The sequence below is a fragment of the Micromys minutus genome (assembly GCF_963924665.1).
Source record: "Micromys minutus genome assembly, chromosome: 13".
NCBI lineage: Eukaryota > Metazoa > Chordata > Mammalia > Rodentia > Muridae > Micromys > Micromys minutus.
The window spans coordinates 36,610,596-36,631,327 of record NC_137982.1 but is presented as its reverse complement, the minus strand read 5'-3'; the positions used below and the strand labels follow the sequence as shown (position 1 = coordinate 36,631,327).

At 35.5% G+C, this 20,732-nt stretch overlaps 1 protein-coding gene across 1 annotated transcript in view; it reads left to right on the top strand.

Annotated features, from left to right (window-relative positions):
* KCNH7 (potassium voltage-gated channel subfamily H member 7) overlaps positions 1–20,732 on the top strand; it is a gene marked incomplete at both ends in the record, with an annotated part of 460,182 nt that overhangs the window by 281,743 nt on the left and 157,707 nt on the right. Inside the window, one exon of the mRNA XM_080927932.1 lies at positions 10,897–11,052. Within this exon, the coding sequence (XP_080784058.1) occupies positions 10,897–11,052 (156 nt within the window). The remainder of the gene's footprint in view (positions 1–10,896; positions 11,053–20,732) is intronic.

Sequence of the window (20,732 nt, the reverse complement as noted above, 5' to 3'; positions counted from 1 at the left end):
GAAGGGGATGCAGAGAATGTGGGATTGGTAACTGGAAGGAGGCTGTGAGCAGGATGTAGGTGAACAATAAAATAAAATAATATAAAAACAGGAAGCGAGATGGGTACATCCATTTCTACATGGAAATTGTTGACAGTATTGCCAACCCTCCCATCTTTTATGCCTCAGGACCTCCAGCTGTGCACAAAGTATACACAGCAGTATCATTTATATTTTTGCCAGGTGATGCCTGAAAAACCGAGGATGCAAAAGTCCTTCATTTCATGAGGAAGTAACTGGAGGGACAGCTACAGTAGAGATAATAGATGACTTAGAGATGTAACGAGGGTTTGAAGAAAGGCCTCAGTCTGTCAAGTGCTTGCTGTTTAAGCAAGAGAACCTCAGTTCAGAATCCCGTGCACTATGCACTGCCCACTTCTCCACTTGCTGCCCCAGGCCAGTGTGGTACTTCACAGCTGTAATCATAGCACTAAGAAGCAGAGACAGGGAACTTAAGTCTTCCTGGCCAGCTATTATTGCTGTACTTAATCAAAACAAATTCCATGTTCAATGAGAAACTGTGTCTCAAAACACACACTGATCAATTAGAAGACTCTTAATTGGCCTCTATGTACATATGGGTACACACACACTTGCATATATATGTATGGATACACCCTCAGGAACATATGCAGACACACATATATAGACAATTTTTAAATGTATTGGTAACTAAGTAAAAAAAAAAATTAAACCCAGGTTATTATCAATGTTTGTTAAGCAATGCCACTATGATGGATTTTTTTTGGTTTTAATAAAAAGACTTTTAAAAATCTTGTTTTACATGTACTTTATGCTCATTGTAAGTAGTAAGATCTTAATGCACACTATCAAACCTTTAAAAAAAACCAAGTACTGACAAAAATGTATTTGTATACTTTTATGCAAAATGCTTAAAATCTGTATATTTATCTTTGTTTTTTAAAATAAAGTTGTTCAATTAAAAAAATTTAAAAAGAAAAAAATGCCTGAGTCAGAAAAGTGTTAATTCTACAAGTATACAAAGATACAGTGTCAAAAGTGGAACAACCTTGTTATTTTGTGTATTTAAATTTATTTAAATCATACATAAATATATACAAATTATTTGTGCTCATTTGTGAGACATTTTTACTATCATTACATAGCATAACATGAATGCCATACTCAAATTGATGTAAATTAGACTAATTTTCCATTAAAAAAAGCTGATAGACAATGGATAGGTAATGTTTTTATAGAAAAGTCTGAAAGGACAGTTGCAGTTCTTCTGTACAGTGAAGAACTTCTTCAGAAGATACTCTCATCCCCAGAACAACTTGTTTCATCCTTAACACCCTAGACTAAATTCCCAAAACATCATAAAAGTTCTCCCATCATGCTCATCCATCTTTCCTACTTCATAAAGTTTATTCTAGTGTGCAGTTAGACAGTGTGGAGTTTGAAAACCTGATAACTTTTCACTTGTGCTTCTATAAGCAACCTTCATTAAAGTCACAGGGCCACCAAAAATATAAATATATGAAAGTAGAAAAAGAAGGTGACTGTGACAGAAGACATTGAATCCTTGTAGTAAATTGTCAAAGAAGTCCCATGTCTTTTATTCCACTGATATTGCAAAGCCACTTTAATGTGCTTCTGCCACACTGGCCACTTCCCTGCCTTACCCAGGTTGAGGTTATGATATTGTATACATGCTGCTGAAGCAAAATAACATAGCTCTGTACTTATGTGGCAGGATCTTCTCCCACCCTGCTAGAGATGGCAATTTGGGAATGCGAATGGGTTTCCCTTACTATATACCCTGATCTGATGTTCTCCTATGCCAGGAGCACCCCATTGCTCTTTCCCTCCTTGTTAGGGAAAAGTTCACTGAGCTAAAATTCCACCTATAATCTTATTTACTCCTTGAATTATTTCCAAACAGAGTAACATGATGGTTTCAGAATGTACAGAGGCACAATCCAGTCTACAGTAGAGTCTCTGAATTTCTTGCTGACCTTTCCCTGAATTTCCTTAAGACTTCTTCTAGGTCACAGGTTTGCTTACTTCTTTACTAAGATGTGTTTTCCTCAGCAAAACTTTCACAGTAAGTTAAAAGCAGGGACTTTCCTCTACCCGTGGTCCTCATTTGCTTTGCTTTGTTGTGACATTCTTCCTATACTACAAACGCAGATGCCAGAACGTGAAAAAGCTCAATAAGATGGCAGGTTCAGAACCCGGATACCTGATTTTTCTTGGACTTCCAATTTTAACTTCCTAAATCTACAAGCTACTGTCCACTGTGGTCACAAATGCCCCTTTATTCTTCTAACAAGAACCTTCCTGTGGACAGCTTTATATGAACTATCTCACCATCAGGGAGAACAAAGGGGATAAGTTATCAACTAAAACTATGATTGGCATCCCATAATATGTGGAGACCTACAGGTATAGGTTATCACTATGTCATGTCAGGGAGTGTTATCCCATAAGCTGGAACATTGTACTGTTGCATTATTCTGTAGGTACTATGGTAGATTCTGGAATGGATCATAAGTAGGAATCGACAATCTATTGATATGTGCATGGCAAAATGAAGTCACAGAAACTCTCCAATCAGTAATTTCTTCTATTTCTGCTCCAATACTTCATCACATGACCCTTCCTTTGAATGCCAATGTGACCAGTGGTGAGATTAATATTAGGAGACAAGCCAGATAGATTTCGGGATGTCTAAAATGTCTTGAATAAAAAAAATCGAAATAGTTCTTCTAATGGAGGCTATATGAGAGCTGTCTATTATGCTTTTTATATCTATTTCCCTCTTTTAAAATTACTCTGGAAGTGGTGATCAATTATGTCATTCTCAGTTCAACTAAAATATCAGTGATTTTTTAAATCTATTTATTGATATATAAAAGCTTGCACTCTTTCATGTTGGAGGCCTGGAGAGAGCAGAGAAAGACTAAAGAGTAAAAGAAAAAAGAAAGAAAGAAAGGAAGAAATGAGGGAAGGAAGGAAGGAAGAAAGAAAGGAAGGAAGGAAGGAAGGAGGGAAAGAGGGAGGGAAGGAGGGAGGGAAGGAAGGAAGGAAGGAAAGAAGGAATATTACATACAGAAATCCAAGAACCAATTTGATTTGGTTTTCATATTTCTTCCACATAGATCTACTGTCAGTCATTAAAGATCAGGAATGCTCTACTGGTATACATTTCCTATGCTTTTGTAACATGTCTTTCTATTCAAAATGAAAACCCTGTCTCTCAGATGAGGCTTTTTCCTCCCTTGAGATTGTTTATTTTTATTCTAAGGTCACTCTCTAATGATACATATTTTTAATCTTCAAAGGCCTTCCAGTCTACTACAGAAAATGGAATGAAAGCTACCAAGTATTTGTTAAATTGATCAGTTCATAAAAGAGTAATCTCTATTCAATGCCCCAAAGACAAATTAAACATTGTGGTTCTATCTCTAAGAATGGTAGAACATAAGAGAAAATTTCTTACAGAGTCTGAGGACTTACTTTTCTGTATTAGGCAGGGTTCACTAGAGGAACACAACTAATATATTGAACACACACACACACACACACACACACACACACACACACACCATTTTGTTAGCTACCCAAACAGCTAGTTCACTGATGACTATCTATCAATTAAAAGTGTAAAATTCCAATAGTGCTTCAATCTATGAGCCTGGATGTCTCATTTGGTCTGCAGTATACACCATAATCCCAACAAATGAGGTAGTAATGCCAGCAAAGGAATGGATTTGCAAGGCCAAGCAGACAAATACAAAAGTTTCCTTCTTCCATGTCCTTTGTACAGCCTAACACCAGAAGGCATAGCCTAGATGGAAGATGGATTGCCCACTTCAAAACATCCAGACTATAAAGGTATCTTCCCACTTCAAATTACTTTTAAAAAATCCTTCACACATATATTCAGATGCTTGGGATTTAGTTACCTCAGCTGTAGTCAAGTTGAAAACTAAGACTAGCCATCACTCTTGCTCTACGAAGAACAGGAACCAATGTGCAAGTGTAATAGTTTGTGTTATAAAATTTGACTTCCTGTTAAATATTTTTCCAAGTGCTCTGAGTGTGCACAGGCGTGGTAGCAAACTAATAAGCTTATGCTGTTGTTGTGATGCTGCTTATTTTGTCACTATCCCATGAACTTGACTCACTATATATAACTGACTACTATTTGGATGATAATTTAATCCCTTGATAAATCGTTTGCAGCCATTGACCTTATGTTGTAGAAACAGAAGTAAAGATAGAATTTCTGCATTGTGCAAATGTACCACAATTTTTGTGTTCATTCCTCTGTTGAGGGACATCTGGGTTCTTTCCAGCTTCTGGCTATTATAAATAAGGCTGCTATGAACACAGTAGAGCATGTCTCCTTGTTAAATGTTGGAGCATCTTTTGAGTATAAGCCCAGGAGCAGTATAGCTGAATCCTCAGGTCCAATTTTCTGAGGAACCACCAAGACTGATTTCCAGAGTGGCTGTACCAGCTTGCAATCATACTAACAACGGAAGACTGTTCCTAATTCTCCACATCCTCACCTACATTAGCTGTTGCCTGAGTTTCTTATCTTAGCTATTGTGACTGGTATAAGGTAGAAGATCATGGTTGTTTTAATTTGTATTTATCTGATAACTAAGGATGATAAACAAGTCTCTAGGTTCTTCTCAGCCATTCAATATTCAGTTGAGAATTCTTTGTTTAGCTTTGTGCCCCATTTTAATAGCGTTACTTGGCTCTCTAGAGTCTAATTGCTTGAGATCTTTGCATAAATTGTATACTATGCCTCTATTAAATATAAGATTGGTAAAAAATCTTTTTCCAATCTGTTAGTTGCCATTTTGTCCTGTTTGAAGGACTCAGCTATAAAAACAATGACTTTATGAAATGTTCAGGCAAATGGATATTTCTATCTTCCTGAGTGAAGTAACCCAGTCACAAAAGAATACACAGACTATGTACTCACTGATAAGTGGATATTAGCACCAAAGCTCAGAATATGCAAGATACCATTCATAGACCATATGAAGCTCAATAATAAGGAAAACCAAATCGTGGATGCTTCAGTCCTTCTTAGAATGGGGAACAAAATACTCTTAGGAGAAAATACAAGGACAAATTGTGGAGCAGAAACTGAAGGAAAGGCCATTCAGAGAGTGCCCCATATGGGAATCCATCCCATATGAAGCCACCAAACCCAGTCACTATTGCTTATGGCCAAGAAGTGTTTGCTGACAGGAGCCTGTTTTGGATGTCTCCTGAGAGGCTCTGTCAGAACGTTACTGATACAGATAAAGATACTGGCAGCTAACCATTGAACTGAGCATGGGGCTACAATAGAGTTAGAGAAATAACTGAAGGAGTTGAAGGGGTTTGCAACCACATAAGAACAACAATATCAACCAACCAGAAATCTCATGGACTAAACCACCAACCAATAAGTACACAAGAAGAGACACATGGCTCCATCTGCATATGTAACAGAGTACGGTCTTGTCAGGCATCAATAGGAGGAGGTACTCACTCAATTATGAGAAGTACATATTTCATTAGTGAATACCTTTCAAGTTTCTTGGACCATTAAAAATTTATATTTTATACAGGACCTTACATGCAGGTAATGTGAGGTGGAATGAAGGGAAGCTCCAAGTCAGTTTTCCCCCAAAGAACTTCTCTTTCTTATTCCCTTCCTCCCACTCTCCTTCTCATTCCTGGGTTGCTTTATGTCTGTAGAATATGTTCGATGGCTTTGTAAATCTTCAGGATTAGAGATAGTTCATAGTTCTTGATGTACTGATTAGATTATCCCAACTAAATAGAAACTAGAAAGCCATGAAAAGAAGGAACTCAGTTAAAGAATTGCCTACTCCACTCTGTCCTATGGGTATGTCTATGGGACATTTTCCTTATTGCTAATTTATGGAAAGGGCACAGGTCTCTAGGCAGTGTGTGATCACTAGACAGGATGCCCCGTGTTGCATAAGGAGGTATCTGAAAATGAGTCTGGAAGCAAGCCAGTAAGCAGCATTCCTCTGGAGTCTTTGCTATATTCAGTTCCCGCTCCAAGTTCTTGCTTGAATTATTCCCTGGCTTCCCTAGGTGAAGGACTGTGACATGCAAGTGTAAGCTAAATAAAATCCTTCCTTCCCAAATTGCTTTTGGACCCAGGAATAGAAATCTAGTGAGAATGACTTGGTCTAGTCTATCATCATATTAATGTAGTATAAATAATTCTATCCTAATACCTTGCTATATGGGTATTAACTCATTTGATTATAAGAACAAGTTTAGACAATAAAAATTGTTTATAGGATACAGATACATAAGTGTGCTATGGATTGCACCATTAGGTTGAGCAAGACAGCTACTCTATAAACTGGGAGTAGAAGATGGGACTGCAGACATCTTAGTTGCATAGCTGGTGCTCCTCGGCAGTAAGGGTTATCATGTTTTGTACAGATACTATGTGCAGAGGAAATCCACACGGAACAAAACAAAGCTAAGGAAATGTCTTGAAATAGAACTAGACCTTTCCTGAACCTAGGTAATAAAATGACTTAATATAAACATCATTTGGTTAAAGTTACTTGAAAACAGTTCAATGTACCTTGTAGAAGTATAGAAATAAGCCATAATGTTTCTATCAAAAATTATACCTTAAATGCTTCTCTAGCTACTGACCTATGCTAGAACTGTGACCAAATCATCAATTTAGTAAAACAGTAAAAAAGAATCTTCTATTGTTAGATGTAATTTCCTGCATTTCCACTCACTTTTGAATGCATCCAAGCAGTTACAGTCTTTGAAAATATTTCTTAAAGGGGTACATGTTTATAAATGTCTCATGATCCCTATCAGCAATAGCTTATGGGAACCTCTAAAAATCCTGATGGCTCAGAAGACCAGATACCCCACAATGTTGGTTTTCCTCCCACTGTGTGTGCCTCCATGAATTTGACAGCATCTTGTTTGTCTTTCCTCTGACTATGACCTGCCTCTGAGATAAGCTACAAACTTTCTCTCTCCTAACTACCCCCATCCATTCTTGAAATGCAATGTTCTTCCTAATGACTTCCAGATTCATAACTCTGACTTGGACCAATGTCTAAAGTAACCTGAACTGCAACTCTTGGTGTTTACATTTTCAACACTTATATATTCCAGCGGGCTATTTCATAGTTACCATATTCAAAATCCTATGAATATACACAATCTTCAAAATCAGTTCCTCTCTTTCTCTGTCCCAGTTTAAAATATAGCACAGCATTCTTCTTGTTCAACCAACTTCAGGCTTTGCCTCAGCATTTTTCACCCACATCACCCTAGTGTATACTAAAAGACTCATGTACAGTCCTGGCAGGGTATTTTTCTAAAGTGCCTTCTTTAATTCCATCCTGGCATTCTCTACATGCTATTGTTTGCGTGCACATGAAAGTGGGTTTCAAAGCAGATGACAGCAATCTTTGCAGGAAGTTCCCAGAACTTTCTAAAGAAGAGAGAAGTTCCAGGTCACGTGTCGTTTGTGGTCTTTCATTTCTCTTGACCTTCCCTCCACCCTCTGTAGCCAAGATACTCTGGTATAGTCACTCTGACCTCTGTGTTGTTCCTTGTGTGCACAGGATGCCCTGCAAATACACATCACAGACATAAAATGCACTCAAGAAAGTTAAATCATGGTCTTTAATTTTATAATGCAGCTAACTGTAAGCCACTGGTTTATGAATGAAGAGGCAATTGTTATATTCTTCAAATCACCAAGCTCTTCTTCACTAATAAGAAGAGTTTAAATTGTTTATTTCTGAAAAATGTATTAAAATGAGCATGGTTTTTCCTAAATGGCCTTTGTACTTTGAAAAGGTATTATTTCACTCAGGAAATAGAATATGAAAATGGACCCAAGTCTAATTAATACTAGTTGAACATAATCACATGTATGGCTGTATAAATAATGGATAATGTTATTGTAAATATTCTGCTACTTAAAAAAACACTATTAAATTCATTTGAATACATGATGCATTTTAACAGGCCTTAAATTTTTCCATGATTTAATGTTATTTAAACATCATAAAGTCAGTAGTATTTTCTTTCTTCAATTTTAAAATAGCGTTTCATGGATTATGCTTCTGTTCCTTTTGTTTCTACCATTTTATTTAGAAAAAAAAAACATATTAAACAGGAGCAGTAACTCAGCAGTCCTTGAATGTCATAGAATTTTGCAAGCTAAAATACATTCCATATATGATCCTTTCCTTTTACTATGTGGCTTCCACAGGCTACAAAAGACTGCTGGATATGTCCATCCCCCCTCAGAACCTAAAACTGAAAACCATGTAAATGTGAGTCTTCAGTAGACTGCAGAAAAAGAATATATCACTTAATACAAGCATGTAGAAAGCAACAGTAGGAAGCAATAAATTTCAGATTTATTGTACATATGCAATGAGGTGTGGAGCTGATATACATGCATTGGACTGTTTATCTGAAGCCCATAATTATATTCTTTTTACTCAACTGTAAATTTTAAGCATTTGTATGGAAGGGCATGATTTTTCTTTTATTAGCCAATATGAAATGACTCTGTTCTACTGCAAACCTATTAAATCTCTGTCCTTGTATCTTTCATTTATTGATTTCTCAAAGATCTCTTTTATATTTTTGCTTCACAATCAGAAGTATACCTCAAATGCTGAAATATTTGAAACCGCTGAATAACAAATCTGTGAATTCACAATTATATTCTAAATGATGCAGGAAACGTTATTTTAAGTGGCAAAATCAATATGTATTTTGACTCATTAGGAAGGTGCATAACGGCTATTTCTCACAGCTCTTCAGACTCTGTTTTATCAGTGCACATTGTGATGCCTGGCCCGAAGCACTTCTATATTTAGTTCTAATGGAGCGCTCTTAAATTGCTTATTTTGTGTTTACTAAAGTCGGCCTGTTTGTTACCATGGAAACGTCGACAAGTGCTCTAGCTAACTGTTTTATTAGATGAATTGAAGATACAGCTGAAGACTGAAGATGCAGCGAATCATTTTTGGAACATGTTTTTTTTTAAAGCATCTGGAACTGTGGAATACCATTCTATACAATTTGACATTATATTAAGGTCTATTCTATTTCAAATTTGGGAGGCTACCAGTATTTGTTAATCTAAATTATAATCAACACATTAGTATCTCTAAAGTACAAGTATTGTTCTAAAGTTCTGTAGAAATTAGAAGCCATTGGAACAACTTGATACAGCTTCTTTTTCTCACTTTTATTGAATATGCTTTTAATTTACATTTTAAATGTTATACCCTTTCTCGGTTTCCCCTCCAGAAACTCCCTAATCCCACCCCCTCCTCCTGCTTCTATGAAGATGCTCCTTCTTCCTGCCCTGACATTCCCCTACACTAGGGCATTGAGCTTTGATAGGACCAAGGGCTTCTCCTCCCATTGATGTCCTTCAAGGCCATCCTCTGCTACATTTGTAGCTGGAGCAATGGGTCCATCCATGTGTACTCTTTGGATGGTGCTTAGTGCCTGGGAGCTCTAGGGATCTGGTTGAAGGAACTGAAGGGGTTTGCAACCCCATAAGAACAACAAACAATGGCTTCTTTTCTCAGCTCTGGCAGCATGGAGGACTCTGAAGGAAGGAAGGAGCTTTATTCACTGCTCCTTTTGCAAGCAACAGAATTATCTATGATGCCACTTTTGAATGTCAGCACCTTGTGGTTCTTATTGATGCTGAGGCTCTTGGTTCAAACTTTGTGCTATCTGTCCATCCCTTTGTTCCTAGCTTCCAGCTGTCCAGCATTTTCTAACAATTAACCTAAAATCTCTGGTCAACCTAACCTTCATACACTTATTTTTATTTTGACACTGCTACATAATTCTCCTCAATATAATCTCAACTGATTTCTACAAAATGAAAATATTCATGATACATGTTATCACCTGAAAGATCAAGATCCTATTCTGAAGTTTGTTCATTATCAACTGGCTGAAATAAACCCATAGCTTGTGAGATTTCTCTTACTCTGACTAAATCGAGCAAATATTTAGACAATAAGAATGAAAGAGAGCTGTTTGTGGGATTACTAGGAGTCAACTCCAACAAATCAGACAGAAGCAAGAGATTTAAAGAAATTAAATTTCTCAAAACTGTACTCCGTAGATAGTGGATGGCAAAAATTTGTGTAAGTGGATCATCATTGGCAGCTAACAGCAACACAGAAAAAGTAATACAATAATATATAAAATGTACCTTTTCCTAACAAATTATAACCAAACAAAAGCATTATCTTTAGATGCTGTAGATACATTTCTCATTTCTTGCAACACATTTGGTAGCTAATAGGTTACTGCATCCATGAAATTAAGGGTAAAAGGGGAAAGAACATTTGAATTCCCAAATCAGGATGCTATAAAATGAGTATCTCTTTACTATTTATACAATTCTGTTTCAGATAGACACAGATTTAATGCAAATATGTAGGACACGGATGGTAATGTTTTATAGAATCTTAAAAGTATTTATATATATATATTATCTATTAAAGTTATCAATAGAAGTTTAAGTTTGATATTGTTTTTTCCACAATGTAGTAGTGACTGAATTATACTGTATACTCCTTATGCATGTATATAAAATATATATATGCATGTATATATATATATATATATATATATATATATATATACACATGTGTGTGTGTGTGTGTAGTGTAAAAGGTAAATTATTTTATTGAATATCAGAGGTTATTTCAGTCAAATGTTTATAAGAATATATTTTAATTTTACTTTTACTGTTAGTTCACACCAAAGGCATATTTTTGATCTGACGTTCATTTTTTCCCTCCTTAGGTTCCACTTTTATTTGTAACACTCACATAATCCCAGTAAAGAATCAAGAGGGTGTGGCTATGATGTTCATCATTAACTTCGAGTATGTGACAGATGAAGACAATGCTGCCTCCCCAGAGAGGGTCAACCCGATATTACCAGTCAAAAGTGTAAATCGTAAGTAAAAGTCCACATGTCCATAAAGTCATGACATTCTACCGCTTCTGTGCATGTCAGTTCTTAAAATGTATTCACATAGAAAATATAAAGATTTTCTACCAGAAACACATAGCTGGTGTGATTATTCTTTTGACACTTTACAAAATTTTTTGTCCTCTTTGAAAGTCTTGGTAATAGCATGATGTAGTTTACCAGTGCCTCTTTTAAGGACAGGGATATACTGTGTAGCTTTGGATGGCCCCTGAACTAAGTATGTAGACCAGGTTGGCTGTGAACTCACTGCATCCTCTTCGACAGAACTGAGATTAAAAGTGTGCTCCACCATCCTGCCTCCTTTATCAATACTTTACTTTCAAGCATTAAATACTATAAATAATACTTCATATGAGGTACACAAAAAATGTATTGCTTGATAAACTATTAGCATGTAAATTTAAAAATTATCTCAGTTATCTTAAAAAATGGACCAACAAACTTATAAAAGATGCTTTTAAAATGTGCTTTGGATAAATAACTTTATATTGGTAAAGCAAAGTAGTTCACACAGAGAATATTTTGTTTGTTTTGGTTTTACAACTTTGCATTTACAACTGCATCTCATGTACTTTAATTCATAAAATGAGTCTTTTTCTCTTTGACTTGTTGCATTTTAAAATGAATTTTAAGATTTTTCTTAGTTGTATCAGTTGATACTATTTGATATTCACTTTTTGAGACTCTTTAGGAAGATATACTTCCTTTTGATTTGATTACATCTCTACTCAAAATGCATGTTTATTGATATATTAGATTGTTTTCTATTGTGCTGACATGTTCTATGTTAGTCTATTCAATTTTATTGTGTTAATGTTTGGTTGTCTCTGTCTACCTATATTTCTTTTTATATCTGGCAACATATTTACATTTCTAATAGTTGTTTTTATAAAATAGTTTATAAGATGTCACATATCTGCAATTATATAGGTTTTTGTATTTATAGACTTGGTCCTGATCTTTAATTTTTCCTCATAATGGATTCCTTACTTTGAGCAAGAAGACAATTATCTCAAAGATCTTTTTTTGCCCTTCCCACCATACAATTTTAATTAATAATATATTACTTTAAACTTGTCATTGTGTTTCTAAATATCTTTAATAGTCTACTATTTGATTTATTAGTTTATCATTAGATTCCTAGAGTTTGACAAGTCACTCACACTTAGTCTGTCCCATTTTTTTTTTCTCCCTGCCAAATGCTCTTTTTTTTTTTTTTTTTTTGGTGTTCATTCCTAGTTTGTCAGTTATGGGACACTTTCTAATTTCTCAGTTTTGTTTTCATCTCAAGTTTCTAATTAAATATAATCAATATTCACACAATCTTTCTTAGTATCCCCATAACTTATTAAATAATACTTGTTCTTGCAAAGTGTTTTCAGAACACCTTCTGTTTGTATTTTTATTTATTTTTTTTACACTCCAGATTTTATTCCCTTCCCAGTCCACCCTCTGACTGTTTCATATCTCATCTTTCTTCCCCACCACTACCCCTGTCTCCATGAGAATTTCCTCACTCCACCCACCCTGCCAGAAATAAAATCTTATTTAATATAGTAGTAGTTTGAATGATAATTGTCCTCCAATTATCATTCATTTAAACATTAAGTCACCAGTTGGTTGTGTTATTGGGGTAAGTTTAGGGGTATGGCCATACTGGAGAAAGTATATCTTGGGGGATAAACTTTGAAAGTTTGAAGACTCAGGTCATTTCCAGTTTTCTTCATTGTGCTTGTGATTCAATATTTGAGCTGTTGCTCCAGTTGCCATGCCTGTTTCTTTCCCTCCGTGATGAACAGTTATCCCTCTAGTACCATGAGGTTGAGTCATTCTTTCCTCCTATAAGTTGCCGTGGTCATGGTATTTTCTTACAACAATAGGAAAGTGACAAATAAAGACACTATTCTTCTGTAGCCTGATGCTTGAAGTACAGCTTTAGTAGATAGTACCAATTTGGGTATTGCCTCACATTTGTATTGTCCTATGCCCCCAGTGGCCTATTCATTTTTTTTTTCTTCCTTTATGTGTTGCTGACAAGGAGTCAATGCCAACCTCCTTGATTACGGTAGTGGTTTGGGATCTTACATAACTAGCCATCTGGCTGTTTAAAAAACTTCCTATTTCTAATCCTTTGCAGTAACTCCTCTGCAAGGGACCTCTTCAGAGTGCAGCTCAGCATTCCAAGATGTGTGCCTCCACTTCTCCCACATAGACTCTGTGTGGTTGTGTTGTCTGCATTACCCTGTGTTCTGCTTGGCATATTCTGCTGCTCTTGTCCTAGGTGATCATTTCTAGGTGTACATGAACTTTGAAGTCTGAAGAGATCCCATGTTGTGCCCATGCTTTATGAATACATTGATTTGACCTCTCCCTTATTGATCTTTATGGATGATAAAAGATTAATAGAAAAACTGGATGTTATATATCTTACATTGTCTAAGGGATTTTGGAAGATATCACACCATGTTAATAATAGAGATTTTAAAATCTTTTATTTTTATGTACATTAAATAAAAGAATGCATAAAATAAAAGCATGTTCCCAAAAGCTGCTGCTGACAGTCATGCCCAAACATATAAGTGGGGTGTATGTATCAGTATAAAGGCCAGTGGTTGACACTAGTAACTTTTTTTCTGTGACTCTCTACCTTATTATTGAGATCACATCTACCCTTAGACCTGGGACTTAATGGATATTAGCAAGCTCCAAGAATTCTTGTTTTTGCCTCCTCAATATTGAGATTGCAGGCCTGCACTGGTGTAGCCAGCTTTGCATTTATTTATGCTTTACCATTTGTGGGGGTGGTAGTAGGGGGTGTGATCATTCATGTGTGTTCATATGCAAGGATATGGATGTGTATAGATGTACACATATATGTACAATGTGGGGTCCTGAAGTTGACATGATGTATCTCCCCAATCATTTTTTATTTATTGAATTGGGGTCGAAAATGAACTTCGAATCCACCAGTTCTGGTGTGACAGGGTAGCCTGCTGTCCCCAGTGATGTCTCTGTCTCTTGAGTGCTGAGACTGTAATGACTCTCATGCACACCCATTTTCCACACAAACTCACACAACAGAACTTTATTCATAAAGTTGTTTCCCCACCTCTTACGCCCAGATTTTTCACATGGGTTCTGGGTGTGGGAAGGTAAACCTCAAGCTTTCATTCATTTGTGTATGTGGAGTTCATTGAGTGAGCCATCAACTTAAGTCCAGGAACAAACATTTGACAGTATAATTCAGCACTGTTATTTACCAAGTTCAAACTTGACAACCACATGATGGATTTTTTTTTTATATTTCACACAGACATGTGTACACAGACACACATATGCGTACACATACACACACACACACACACACACAAACACACACACTCACACACAGACACACCCCACTACCACCACCACCACCACCACTACCACCACCACCACCACCACCACCACCACCACCACCACCATTTAAAACCAATCAGAAACCATAATATTTTATGGCAGGTTTTGTCTTACAAAGGATTTTATTCCTCATTATACTGGCTTGTCGTCCATGAATCACAGTATGTTCCTCCCTGTAAGGATAAACCTAAGCTTAATACTAAACCAAACAATTGAACATTTATTTATCATATTATCAGTTATATGCTTTGCCAAGTCTGAATAGTAGTATAAATTTAATTTTCTCTTAAAGCAAAAAAGGAACAAATATATTAATGTAATATGACACCAGTACCCTTAATTTTTTACCCTGAAGTAGTACATTTGAGAAAATTTTCTTGCAAAAACAATAATTCATCAATTTTCCAAACTATATGTTTTGAAATAAATTAAGGTACAATAAAAAGTCTAACTCTAAAATTGTGCCTTTAAGGTGATAGCCAATTCAACTTATCTCTACTTATTTCATTTGGTCATTCGGTCACTCCTGAATGGTAGTGCAAACCTCACTGATACCCACCTCTCCCTGCCATGCATATCTGTATTGGTGACTATCCATGAACACTCGGTTGCCTACAGAGGGAAGAAATGCCTGCTTTGTTTTATTTTTTTTTAAACTGTCTTCTCAAATAGTTCATTTTACCAGTGGAATAGTGTCTGGTATGACCTTTCATCTACATGGAAGTAAAAAACAGAGGGCACATCCACACCATGGCAGAGGATGGGATTTAAAAAGAAAAAGATAATGCATTCATTTAAAACTGAAATACAAATGTTGAATTCACACCTTGGTTTCTTAAATAGACAGAGTTATGTATAACAGCTCCCAGAACACAAACATGGTCCATGGCACTTTATGTTCAGTTAGACCGGCATTTCATGAGGAAATTCTGGCAAGGCCAATGAAGACTCTGCTCCTTGTGAATATGTGTAGTTCCCCTATGGTATCACTGTCCACACACTGGAAGTCACTGGAGAGTGTAACAGACATGCAGATGCAGTTGTTCTATGGCTCTTCAAAGCCTGATTATTTACAGCCAGTGTGCTGGTTTCACTCATACCCTTTGCCATTTTGTCCTTTTTTTCCCTTAATGTTGCATCAGACTTTGAAGAATTGAGTGTTAAATCAAGCAGAAAAGTTCAAAAGACCAAAATGCTGCTTGATAACTTTACGTATTATGTCTCTTCTCTGACAAACCCTAATGATTTATTTCTTTGAGAGTAAAATTTTACTGTCAGTACAAAATAATGTCCTTGGCTCTTTCAAACATCTTTTGATTGAAAGTCAAAACGGGTAGGGGGATGGAAAGTGTGGGAGGAAACGAAAAAGGAAGAAAAGAGGGAAGGAAGGAAAAAAAGAAAGAAAGAAAGAAAGAAGGAAGGAAGGAAGGAAGGAAGGAAGGAAGGAAGAAAACAAGGAAAGAATGTGAGATTTGGATACTTTTATGCTTCATTTAACAAGCAGGTGTTTTGGAAAAACACATGTTATTACAGATGTGCACTCACTAGAGATGTACACCCAAACCAAGTTTGTAGTCAATTAAAACTCATCATTCCAGTAGGGTGGAACTTAAGTGTAGCCTTAGCATTTAGGGTAAGGGATTTTTAAGGTAAAAACTACATCCTAGTATCTTCCTCTGCATCTACCTGAGGAGGTTTTGTACAAGCTAATAGTTTAACAGATGCTAAGATAAACAGCTAAAAGAGAACATTTGCACAAGTATACAGTTTAATAGGAGCTACGATATGTTTGCTAGAGCATCTTGACTTTGGGTTCCTAGAATAGAATTCAATAATTTTCCTTGGAACTTCCCATCAAGAAGATTACATTCTAGTTAAAACTGAAAGGATCTCAAGTATCCGAGATGGTAGAACCCCTATATTTCTTTACCTAATACAATGTTAACTCCCAACATAGAGAGAGCATTAGTTTGAGACCTACAGTCCAATTGCCAACATGTGGGTCAATTAAACTGGCCATAAAGTATAGTTACAATGACATATACGATAAGTATACTAAAGCATGTTTAAAAGACATTTTTTCTTTTGCCAATGCTTAACTTCTTATGAAAATATGGTGCACATAATTATGAGAGAAAGAATGAAAGAGGAGAAAAAAGTATAAAATTGTCTATTTACTGTTTATTAAAGACACATTTATGTAAAATATTTGTCTTCTTAAAAGTGACATGTGCAGATTTTATTAAATTGAGATTTTTAATGTTATCTGTGCAATAGAAGAGAGGTTGTAAAAAGGGAGACTTCTTTATGGTTGGACTAATAAATATCCTCAGAAAAAATACTTACTTTAGATTCTAGAGCCCAAATATATGAAAAGCAAACATATCAACAGAATAAGTAAATTTTTATAACATTATCTGTGAATGATACAGAATCCAATTCAAATGGATGATTCATGCCCCTTAATAAAACATGTGGATAAGGAAGTTCTTTTATTTAGTGAATCTACCTATCAAATTCACAAATATTGTACAATGGATATATTTAACAAATGAATGCCAATAGTAATAAAAGATAAAGCTATTATTTTTCTTTTAGGTATCATATGTAAAATATTTTTTAAATGAAATTTTGTGAAAACTTTCTTGAAAACACTCAAGAAACTATAATTGAACAAAGTTCTAAATTGTGGCATTTAATCCTAGTTGTCAACTTGATATGAGCTAGAATCCACAAGGAAATAATAGGCCATGGGCATGTCTGAAGCATGTTATCCCTATATTATCTACATTAAGTTAATTAAGGTGAGGAGACCTGCCCACTGTGGAGGTAATCATTCCCTATGATAAGATCTGGACTAACCAAAAGGAGAAAATGAGCTGACACATGCACTCAGTGCTGCCTACTTTCTGATTATACATGACTTCCCATCATTCAAGACTGCACCCTTGAAAAAAGAGCCAGAAAAAAAAATCTTTTCATTCTTAACTAATTTTTATCAGGATATTTTGTCATGGTAACAGGAAAATGAACTAATATAATATCCAGCAAAAATTAATGCATGTATTTTTACCTTGTTTGATCAACTCTAAACGTTTCTCTAATGTTTATCTTACCAGGCAAACCTCAAACATTTTCACTCCTTCATCAATATAATATTGTGAGTCTAAATTTATATCTACATCACTCATTGTCAAACAATGTATTGAGTTTATGCCATAATTTGGATACATTTTCTACGAAACTATAAGCTCCAGTTAAGTATTTTTTTATTCTTAGAAAAATACTTGGCCAAGGTATTAATTGACTACACATCTCAAAATCTATTTGAGATGCGTTTTTTTTTTTCTTTACTAATTTACCTAGAAAAGGCATTTTCAACCTTCTCTATAACCCTTATGACCCTGAGCTTAAATCTGTTCCTGAGTTGCCGGATAGAAAGATTTTCTTCTTGTGCCCACAGCAGGGGTAAAGGGGGTCATTGAGTGGAAATTCCTCCACAACTACAGGCCACCTCTGGCTGAGAAATCCTAAGTGAAATTTATATATCCTCTAAGGATCTGCACTCTCCGGCTCCTTCAAAACCATCTTCCCCAGTGTCTTCCTCCCATGCCAATATTTTCTTCTGGCTCCTTCCTCTGTTGCTCTTGCTCAAGCTGCTGAGAAGAAATATCCTGCATTTCAACAGACACATTTTGTTTATATCACATCGTGGTTTTTATTTTAAGTTTTAATTAGTTGAATTTGTTGCCAGCATTTAAAAATTAGATATTGCACATTAAAATTAGGATATCTGGCTGTCTCTTTTTTGAGTATCTTGCTACACACCCCCAATGTTTCTTATAAACCAGCACAGAATGCTAGCCATCCTTTTGACTGGACCCATGCTACTCAATATACTGTGCTCAGCACACATTTCCTTAAGTTTTCTGTAGAACTTGTGTTTCTCAGTTTCTATTATTTTCCTCTTGCTGTAGGTATCTGAGCCACACACATATCACTGTTTCAAATTTTCTCTGAATTCCACAGAGCAACATAAGTGAGCTCTTTATATTGACTCTCTAGATGGTCTTCTACACAGTTAGGGAACCATACTCACTGCATCTTTAAAGCGAACAGTTGTTTCAGCAGCATATGCTTACTCCCTTGATGGCCTTAGGTAACCCTTGTGAAAAGGATATTCAACGCCTCTCAAAAGGGTCTCAACCCACAGGTTGAGAACTACTGTCTTAGAGCTTCATCTATCCAATAATTATTGGGTATGTTCTTGGGAATATTTTGGCACTTCTGAAGTTTTACCCTTTCAAGTCAAATGTGTCTTTAACATCTATTGTCTCTCTATCTCTTGATCATTATGGATGTTGCCATTAACTAATCATCCAAAGTTTCCTTCCATTGAATCCTCTTGTTTGTCATGAAAAGGGTGGACCAAATACATCTATCATGTCTTTCAAAATCTCTCTTTTTATCCCACGACAATTATTCTACTCATAACTCTAGCACATCGTACTTGAGCTAATGTAATAGTTGAATTATTGTAATTCCTTCTTCTAGCATCTTTTCTCCAAATTTACATGAAACACTACTGCACTCATTACAGTAGTCTGCTCTTTCTCTCCTTTACAGTATCATTTTGCTGTCTAAAACATAAAACTCCAAATTACTATATGTACGCAATACAAATCTCTAAATCAGAGTAGCTTACAAGATTTTGTTAGCTTCACCTTCTATGGCTTCTTATATTTCATAGAGTTTAACTAAAATAACCTTTTGTCATGTGTTGTCTAGTTGGATGTTGCCATTTTTGTAGCATATCTATTTCAAAAGCCTCTTTCCTGTGGAAATCCTACCTCATGCAAGCAAATCTACATGGCCTTATTCCTGTGGGACATAAAACTTCAGACTTTGGTCTACTGACACATTGGGTACATTTGTTTGCCCAGTAGACCATAATAGAATTTAATCATATTATAATCCTAATTTTAAAAGCGTATACACTAAAATGAATTTGAAAAATCAGTACTAAAAGAAAGGTGGTGACTGTAGAAAATTAAAGGATATTTACCTAATTTAATATAGCCAGTGACCCTTAGGCTCAATTTCAAAGCAGCAACATGTTCTTTCTTACACCTGTACAAATCCCTTACCAATAGCAAGTATCTATGTGTTTGTGCAATGAAAATACACATATATGTTTTAACATGAAATTATTAATATATTTTCTACTGACTAGATATTAATAAGATTGCTCTGGTCATAACTTTCCTCTTGGTAAGATCATTACCATGAAAATGCCACATGCTTGAAAATGCAAGTTTTTGAACTCGGAACTGCTGACTCAGAAACATAGAAATTCAATACTCAAATAAAATAACTTTAGGTGAGGTCAAATGTAAGTCATGTAATAAAATAACCTCAAATGTCATAATTAACATGACAACAACTTTCACTTAGTCATCCTCTAAAAGACCCCATTATAAAAGGTTAACATGTCTTCTGGGGCAAAGTTCATTATTATTCTTACTGAAAGTTTGAGTTTTCCTAAAAGCTTCAAATGAAACAAAATACCATTTTATTATTTAGGCACTTATCTGTTTAATTTAAGGCACTAAAACCATATTCATACATTTTGGACTCACTCAAGATAATTAACACATAAAGCATATGTTCATCTCAACAGCTATTTGTGTCTGTTCTCTGACCCTAAGCAAGTAAGAAAAAAATGCTTAGGGTCTATATTTCATTTGCAGCAAGGCTCCACCATGCTTTCACTAGTCTCCACTGGAGCTGAAAGTCATTCTTTAATTTAATGATGAGAAGCTGCAATTTTGATACAGAATTCCCTAAACAGCACACACTGCTATAGAAACCATCTGTTATTCAGTGAAATTCAATTAAAGGCTTTACAATGTAACTAATGTTTATTTTCATTTTCTTTTGAAAGTCTCTTCTTTAAGGATTACATTTAATATAGGGGAGAAAAGGAACCATGACACTGTTGCAAAAACAAACAGAGAAGAACTTTAATTAAATTTTGCCATAGTCTCCCTATTATATAGACAAAACATAAATCTAAGATCAATGGAAGTCCTTGTGATTGAAAAACATATGTGCTTTGTTAATAATAGATGTTGATCAACATCTAGGTCAGCAAAAGCATGCACTCATAGGGGCTTCTTGTGAGTGTCCTATGGAATATTTTGTTACCTAGCAACCTGAAAATCAGGGAGAGCTGTAGTCACACA